The 9,182-nt window shown below is 48.2% G+C and overlaps 1 protein-coding gene across 1 annotated transcript in view; it reads left to right on the top strand.

Annotated features, from left to right (window-relative positions):
• Nucleotides 1-2,747: 2,747 nt before the first annotated feature.
• ABCB10 (ATP binding cassette subfamily B member 10) overlaps nt 2,748-9,182 on the top strand; it is a 30,112-nt gene continuing 23,677 nt past the window's right edge. The window contains exon 1 of the mRNA XM_090263362.1: nt 2,748-3,348. Coding sequence (XP_090119488.1) covers nt 2,865-3,348 — 484 coding nt within the window. The 5' untranslated portion in view covers nt 2,748-2,864. The remainder of the gene's footprint in view (nt 3,349-9,182) is intronic.

The following is a 9,182-nucleotide window of genomic DNA, read 5'->3' as shown; positions in this document are numbered from 1 at the left end:
ACCACGATTTATTGGATTGGCCAAAAAGTTTATTTAGTTTTTTTCTAATAGTGCTTAGTTGTCTTTAACTTCATTTGAAATAATTTTGTTAGATTGTATTGTGACAGCTGTCATGTTGGCGTGCATTAAAAAAAAAATTGGTGAATTTTGGGGCAGCACCTAAATATTGAAAAATGGAAGAAAATATGCAACATTTTCGATGTATTATGTATGCTTTATTATTTCAAAACAGGTAAAAACAACTGAAACGCAAAAAAAAAAAAAAAAAGATTAGTGCAGTGTATGGAGAAGGTGCTGTGAGTGATCAAATGTGTGAAAAGTAGTTTGCGAAGTTTCTGGGTACTATTGACATTTTGGCCAAGTGCTTTGCTGGTGGAGTTCTTATGCCCTGGAAGATATTTAGCAGCACCCCTGGCCTCTACCCACCAGAAGCCAATAGCAGGAGGTAGACAACATGCTCAAAATATCCAAATCAATAAAGTTATTGGTGAAAGCGAAAAATGTGTCTTTTGTGTTACGGAAAAAAAAAAAAAAAAATTTGGACTTTTGGACCAACCCAATAACTCTGCACTATTATTGGTACTTTCCCTCAAAAATTTACACTCCTTACCTACCAGGGCCCCAAGTAAGCTGAGGTAAGTGAGGCATTCTCCTGGGGACGAAATTTTAGGAGGCCCTAAAAAGTCTCAGCAATCAAGTAAATACTTTAATGCAAAAAACAAAATAAAAAACCTGGCAAACTAGGCCAGCCAACTGCCTGCCTTTGTAAATAAGGTTTTTAGAGCCGAGATTCGGCTGAGAAGAGAGGCAGGATCCTGCAAGTGCAGGGGAGGATCCTGCGTTGGTTTGACATATTGCTTATCATGCATTTTTTGCATTAAAGTTTGTTTTCATATGAAAGTTAAACTAGGTCTGTGACATCGTCAAAGATGCTTAATTTACAGGCAAGAAGAATGTCAAATGCCTTGCAACTGGATGTCTTTCCAATAAGATAGTCACACAGATTTAGAGACTGGTTTGTGGGTTATGTTGTGTAAATTAACACGTGTGTTGTTTTCATAGGGAATAAGCCTATGATCCCATTACCTGAGTGTCTGCACGTATAGGCCTCACTTAATCCTGTCTGCAGCACTGCCTCCTGAGACTCAATGGTTTGGTTGAACTAAGTGGCTGGGTTGGTGAAGCATAGGTGGTCTGTGGGCTTCACTTTAAAACTGGCTTCTCTTTTCTCCCCTAATGGCGTGGACAGAAAGGGCTCAGAGGTCTAAGAGTGGGGAAACCTAAAATATTCCCCCCAGCCCAAATTAAGTATAGTGGGCAAAAGGGCTTTGGACAGGTGTGACATGCCATGCACACCTTCCTCCAAAGAAGCCTTTTTTTTTTTTTCCTAATGTGGGACATTGAAAAATTAATCCCTGCCTTTTGTCACCTAGTGGTTATGGCTTAAATGATGCCTTTTTAACCCTGTTGCCAAATCTGTTGCCCCCAAATACAAGGATGCCAGCATGTTAAACCAAGCACGTGGAGGTCCGGGGACAGCCAAATGACCTGGAGTCTGCAAGATCCTTCCCCATGTGGGAAGGACACCCTCCCCTCCACACCCCCACTATTATTAGGGATTTCTGGACCCAAGGGTAGGTAGGATGATGACCATGTCCAGCTTGAAGCAGCTAGAGGAGCTCGAGACCTTTGCCCATTGTCCTTTATAAGATTATAAAGGGTCTTAAGTCTGAGAGGGGGAATTGATACAGAGTGGGGGTCCCCCCCAAATAAATTAATTTTTTAAAAAGTAAAAAAAAAAAAAACCAAAGGTTTGACAATAAAAAAATATTGCATTAAAATATTTATTTTGATTATTGATTTTTTTTCCCCCGAACCCATATATCTTGCCATTGAAGCAAGTGCCTGGCCCTGAAAAATACTTACCAGTCAATAAAAAGCAATCCACAATCCTCAACCACGACTCAAATAAGAACCAGCCTGGCCCCTGAGCATCCCTCAGCTTACAGATGCCCCCACCTTGTGACCTGGTGGGTTTAAAGACCCTCTCCTCCGGCTTTCCCGGCACGTGTGTTAAAATACATTGCACTCTGATTGGTCTCCATTCTGCGCAGCTGGAGCGCCTCCACCACGTGTGCTTTTGATCTTCGTTCGGCTGACGCTACAAAAGGATCTCTCGCTCCCTTCTCAAAGTGATCGATATGTCACTCTTCGCCAAACACCGCCCCACAACGCTTTTCGGAACTGAGCTGAGCCGCGGCGATGTTCCCTCCAGCAGTGTTCCTACGCCTCGCCCTGTGCTCGGCACCGGGACGTAGGGTGACAGGACTCGTCCTCCCTGGAGTAGCCCGGGCCGCGGACTGGCCGCCCGCCCTGTCCAGCTCGCAGTCCCGCGGCCACATCCTTATGCCGGGCATCGTGTGATCGCGTCTGCTCGCTTCGCCGAGTCCGCCGGCGTGAGAAAGGGCTCGCGCCTCTCCCAGGTTCTGACGGAAGGGAACTGAAAAGCGTGAAAAAACTCCCCGCACACCAGTGCGCAGGCGCGGCGCTGCTCGTCGCCTCCTTCGGCGTTACCCCTGACCGCCCGGGCGTCTGCCGGGCGCCCGCATGCCCAGTAGGGGGCGCGACGAGGAGGGTGCCCGAGGCTGCTGTGGACTCTGGAGGGCGTGGTGCGGCCGGAGGGGCGCGGCGCGGGGCGGGCGCTCGGGCCGCTGGCCTGATGAAGCCGGTGACTGCAGCTGACAGCGGGCGGGGCGGCGGGCGGCGCCGCGTGCACGCTCTCCGCTCGGCGGCGCCGGGAAGGTCCTCGGGCTCCGTGCGCGGCCGGCTGGGTGGGCTGAGACTCGCGGCTCGGACGCGGCGCCATGCGTGGCCCCCCGGCCTGGCCGCTGCGGCTGCTAGTCAGGCGGGGCCCGCTCGCCTGCGCGTGGACACTGGCCGCCCGCGCTCCCGTGTCCCAGCCGCAGCTCACCGGCCTGGGGCCGCCGCCGCTTTGGGGCGCGGGGTCGGGGTTCCTCGGGGGTGCGGGAGCCGCGCGAAGCCCGAGCCGCTGGACTAGCTGCTGCCCGGGCAGGGGTCCCGGCGGCCCAGGCGGCGGAGCGGGACTCGCGCGGCTCCTGGGGCTGCGGCCACGGTCGCCTGGCGCCCCCGGGCTCCCGCGCGCTGTGCTCCCCGGCGGCCCAGCCTTCGCCGCCCGCGCCGGGGGCGAGGCCTGGCGGCGCGGGCCGGCGTTGCCTGCGGCCGCGGCGGATCCCCAGAACGACTCCCGGCTGCGCTCCGCAGCGACTGGGCGCTCGGAGGCCCAGAAGCTCCTGGGGCTGGCGTACCCCGAACGCCGGAGGCTGGCAGGTAGGGCCCTTCAGGTCCTCGTCCTCTTCGTTCCCCTCGGGCAACCGGCACACCTTGCAAAGCGCGCGGTCCCGGGGCCGCCAGGCGGGGGCGCGCTGCGGGGCGGCAGCGAGACCCTGGGCCGCTCGCAGCACCGCGAGGAGGGGAGGGATGGCCTTTTGCCTGGAGCTGGTGCCGGGAAGTGCTGGACGGCGCGCTCACTGCGCGGTAGAATGAATGGTCAAGCCTTTCAGGCGAGCGGACACCTGTTTTCTATTTGTCTTGTTAGCTTGACACACGTTCGTTACCCAAGGGGAGCAGTATCTCCTTAGAAATTTGGGTCTGTTCCTCTTTGGCTCTGTCAGCACTCTCAAAATCAGCTGGGTTTCCCCCCCACCTCCATCTCTTATTATTAGAAATTAACTCTCTCCAAGGACATACCTGTTTTGTATTTTGCACTTATATTAATTTTAAAACGTTATTTGCTTTACGCAAGTTTATTCAGCAGTCAACAGTTTTGCCACGTGAAGCGAAATAATCTGAGCCTTCCCGATCTGTCTCAGTGCCTTTGCCTCCCCGAGTGGGGGCAGGAGGTTATTTGACACTTTTTAGAGTAATCAACCCTGATGACTGAGCCGGGAGCTCCAGAAGTTTTGGGGAACCGTAGATCACAACCTAACGAAGTCAAAAGTGAGATATTTTTTTAAAGAAAATGAACGTTTTTAGAAACAAAATTCAGAGACACAGGTATTTTTCTCTAGCTCCTCACTTTTAGTCATAATTAGAGAAATGTTTAAATGCAAAAATTTAAGATTTCTCTGAGTCTCCATTTCTTTACTTGTGTGCTAAGGCCTGGGGTTATGTTACATTGGTGAGCAGAAGGAAATTCGGTTTCTGCCCCTGCTGGGACTTCCAGCTTGGGGGGCGGGGGGAGGGGCGTTAATGAAATAATCATATGAGTGGAGATAAAACTGCAACTGTGATGAGTGAGGGCTTGGAAAGAGGGCTGTGCTCCGCAGGTGCGTGACCGTTGCCTTAGAAAGGATGCTCCTCCCAGAGAGGGATTGTGCTTTGGGCAGGTTGGGGCTGGGGGAAGGGCGGTTACAGTGGGAACATTTTACCTCTTGCCGAGTGTTAAAGCTTAGGGGGATTCTTGGTATCACCGAGGTATAGAGAGAATTATTTCATTGCTCGGTTGTACGTAGATTTGGGTGGAAATAAAGATCCTTTTTCTTAAAAAAAAAAAAAAAAAAAAGAATGTGAAGCCCTGGCCAGGTAGTTCCCATTTGTTAGAGCATCGTCCCAATGTGCTATGGTGGTGGGTTCGATCCCCAGTCAGGACACAAACGAGGAGCAACCAATGAATGCGTCAGTGAGTGGAACAACAAATCCACGTCTCTCTGTCTTAAAAAAAAATCTGTGCAAATTTTTGAAAAAATAAGAAGAATGTGGAAAATAAAGTCACACAGGCTTGCTTTACAAAAAAATAAAGAAAAAGAAAAATTTGAAACTAGGAGCCCCCATGGATTGAGCTGCTTGAGAAAGTGACTGTATGTGATTCATCTTCCCCTCATTCTCCGTGTGTAGCACAGAGCAGGGGGTGGGGGATTGGGGGGCTCAGAGGGCTGTCAGTGAAGGAATGAATGGTGGTAGGACCAGGCCCGATGTGAGGCCGCAAGTGAGACCCTGAGCACTACTAGGTGCATCCACCGTTCTGCACACAAGTCAGAGTAAGTGTAGGGAAACCCAGTTTTGTTTCGTTTCAGAATTAGTAATTGTCAAAGTTTTTTAGGCGTCAGGCTTTTCTGGCGCTGCATGTGCTCAGCCCTCTTGGGGTGCCCAGCCCGGCCTCTGATGATCACCAGCTCTGCACCCTCTTACCGTGTCCCCACGTGTCCTGCCCTGCTGGTATGTTGAGAAGACAGCCTTCAACAAGGCACAAGCTGTATCTCCTTTTACTTTAAGAAGGGGAGCTATTTTGATATGCCACATTGAATAATTGTGAACACAAAATTTGAGGAAATAAGTCTGGGGTTGTACACTCAATTTTTTAAAACTGTTAAAACACGTAATAAATACATATTGTATCTAATAAGGAAATCTGATGAAAAACTTATTAGGACATATGGTTTTTCTCAGAAGTCATTATATGTGATATATCAACGCCAATCTGGATGTTGGCATTCATGGGATTAAGAGGAAGTGAGGGGTCATTATTGATTTGTAATTTATCATCATAAGAGCAGCCCCAGATGTTGGCACATCTCTTTAAAGTGCTGGAGACAAAGAGCAGGTGTGTATGTGTGTGTGTGCACCTATTTTTTTTTAATCAAAGAAGAAAGCCAAGTTGAAGAGAAGGAATTACAATGTTAATTTGTTAATTTTTAGAAAAACAAACACAAAAATCTTTTTTAAAAACTCAGCTCTGCACTTGAATGATAATGTTTTCAGCTGCTTCAGTTTGCAAACATACCACCAGAATTGTGTGACCAGAACACTTTGATCTTAAGTTATTTGTATCAGAAATTTAAAAACTGTCTGAAATGTTTACAAGTGTGTGCGTCTCACTGTGTGTAGGAATTGGCAGCTATCTTCCTACAGCTGTGGCCTACAAAGTTGCTCTCCAGTCCATTTTCACTGATAATTCTTTTATCTTATCACCTTGGCCAAAGGAGTCTTAAAAGATGAAGGGGCTCATTAGGAGGCCCATGTGGACTGAAGGGATAAGAAGTAATTGCTCTGAGCCCTCTTGCTGTGCCTGGCAGATAGAAGCTGCTGACGCCTTGAACCATCCCAGGGAGTCAGGCCTGAACCAGTGGGCATCTGATTGGGCCTTTGGAGTGAGCTGTGGGCCCTAGGGTCCTATTTGATTATAATCATACTGCCAGCCTGGAAGTTCTTTCGGGCAGGCCTCTGGGTGCACGGGCAGCTTGCCTTCCCCACACTTCCCAGGCACGTTCCTAGTCAAACTGGGGGAGGTACGCAGTCAGCCCACCACCCCATGACGCTCACTTGCGGTCTCTGAGGAGGACCTGGGAGGGCGATTGTCACCTAAATTCCTGATAAGGGCTTTTGTGGTTTTAGATTAGGACCATTCTTAGAACCTGACGCCCGCTAGGAGCTTTTGCTGAGTTTGTAATTATATTTTATGAGGATAGATGGTAAACTGACCAAAGTAAGTAGAATATAAAACCAGTGGGTGCAATAAGCAAGGCGAGGATGAGTCGTGCCTAGAGTGACAGTTCCCCAAAGCCCAAGTCAGGGCAGAAGTTCTGACAAGGACGGTGAGGCTGGCCCTTTGAAATGGAGACTGATCCAGAAAGCCAGAGACGTTCCTTATGGAAATGCTACATTTCAAAGAACACTGGGACATTCTGTGCTGTGCAGTGCGCTAGTCAGCACTGATTTAAGTGTAAATTATACACCAGCTTTTGTAAAAAGAGTCAAATATCATTACTTTTTAAATCTTGATTTCATGTTGAGTAATACTTTGATATATTGGATCAAATAAAATGTATTACTAAAATGAATTTTACCTGTTCCTTTTACTCTTTTCAATGTAGCACCCAGAAAATTTTAAATACCATAGGATGGCTCCCATGACGAGCCTACAGGACAGCGAGTGTGGAGTCAGAGGCAGGCCTCCCTGTTGTTACGTGGCACAAGGCCAAACTGTTCACTCGTTAGCACGGGCTGACAGTTCGGCCTTGCACCAGACCTGCCAGGGCTCAGAGCTTCGTTCCTACAGATTACTCCACAGGCCTGAGACGTTTCCTGAGCTCTGCTTCCTGCTAGTCTATCACCTGCTCACGTTTTCACTTCCTTCTCTACCCAGCCTGGACACCAGGTTCCTCCACTTCAGCCTCTAACCTGCACGACTCCTCTCCTTTGTTCCCTGTAATATCCATCTGCACCCACAAACTGTCCACTAGACACCTGAAAATGTAACATGACTAAAAACCAAAGTTGCCTGAAGCTGCCTTTCCTCCTGTGTCCCTTTTCTCAGAGAGTGGGGTCGCCCTCTGAACCCCATTGCCAAAGCCTGACATATGGTCATTCTTGACTCCTCGTCGTGACAGCAGTAATAAAGATAATAGCTAATATTTATTGCTTACTAGATGCTGGGCACTGCACCAGAGGCTTTACATGTGGATTTAATTTACTGCTCACAGCATCTCCGGAGGAAGCTAGTAGTTTTATTGCCACTTTACAGATGAGGAAACTGAAGCACAGCGAGGTTGAATGACTCAAGGGCACACAGCTAAGTGGCAGACTTAGGGTGTTGACCCTGTCAGTTCCAACTTCAGAAACAGCCCCTCAAATGCCCCCCAAAATTCAACATCAGGCCCTTAGAGTCTGGTTCTTAATACTATCTCCAGTCCTTGTCACCTGACCGGAACGGTGTTTTAACTGTCTGTCTGCTGTTGTGTTAGCCCCCAGTCCTCTCCTCTCACTCTGCATGCAGCCAGAGTGGATTATTTAAAATGCAAATCGGACTGTATCCCCCCACAGCTTAAAGCCCTTCTAAGCCTGTTTTGCCACAAGTCCCCTATTCTGCTACTTTCCCACTTTATTTTTCAGTCCTCTTCCCTGTGCACGTGAGGTCCTTGCTGCAGCCAAACCCTGCAGCCTTTCTGCTCCCTGACCTGCCCTAACCCCCAGGCTGGGTCTGTGCTTTTTTCCTCTGGAAAGATGAGGAAGATGGGCTTTGTCTCAGAATGTGGTCCTGTATTATATGAACTGGGGGACCTTGAGCAAGCTTCATCTACTTGAGTTTCCTCTCTGAAAAACCCAGAATGATAAGAGGGTTGTTGGGAGGATTGAAGGAGGTAATGTGTTTCAAATGCTTCAGATAGTGCTGGGAACTCCTAGTGCTGCGTCTTCAGTCCTTGAATGACAGCGGGGACAGCTGTACCTGCTTAGCAGGCAGATGACTCATTAAAAGCTCTACCCAATGTACAGCAGGTGGTAGGCATATGTTGTAGCTTCCTCCTCCCACCCCACACCTCTGTCCTTCCACAAGACGTCTCCCAGAGCCCTCTACCAGCGATCTACATTTTAGGGTTTTTTTCCTGTCTTTCAAAGGGTGTTTCTTTCACCAAATGCCACGATTCAGTAGAAAAAGGATAACAGAAAAATATTTTAAACTACCTGTCAGGAGACAGGTGATAGAAGTTGCTGAGGTCCCTTCGTTGTAGGATAGGAGCAAGCAAAAGACTTAACCGTGGAGAAAAGGCAGAGATTTCAAGGCTGCAGGATGCTCAGCATGTTGAGTTGAGGGAGAAATCTGAAATCGTTATGGTGCAAGTCTAAATTAGTCATTAACGTCAAAGGCAATAATATGTAAGAAAATTTAGATTAAGATCCACCAAAAGCGGCACGAATCTTTTACCTTTGCCTACTGATAATTTTTTTTTTTTTAATTAAATGAAAAAAGTGAGGGGATATCCTGGAATGTGTTTAGAAGTAGCTAAATTCCTTCTTTGTAATTATTAGCAGTACTGTGTAAGAACTAGTTTTCAGAGTCAAAATCATGGGCATTTCATTCACAAAAATACAGATTCTTCTTTTGGAATCATAACTTTGATTTAGAACCAGAGGAAGGAAGGAGGGATGGATCTTTACAGCAGTTCACATACATTACACTTTTGGAAGTATTTGCCATGGCAGAAGAACAAACAGACTTGAAAGGCTAATTACCAGTGAAAGACGAAACCCAAGCCTTTCAGGTTAGTTCACTGGAACACCTGTTTCTGGAGCAAGCCAGTTTATCGAGAGATTGCGACCTGCAGAACCCTGAGTTAGACAGCTTCCCTCCCTTGGGCTTTCAGTCCCTCTTGGCACTTGGAAACAAG

The sequence above is a fragment of the Furipterus horrens genome, unplaced genomic scaffold (assembly GCF_987537825.1).
Source record: "Furipterus horrens unplaced genomic scaffold, mFurHor1.1.pri manual_scaffold_15, whole genome shotgun sequence".
NCBI classification, from domain to species: Eukaryota; Metazoa; Chordata; class Mammalia; order Chiroptera; family Furipteridae; genus Furipterus; species Furipterus horrens.
The sequence above is the reverse complement of the archived record's forward strand: the minus strand, read 5'-3'. Positions and strand labels throughout refer to the sequence as shown.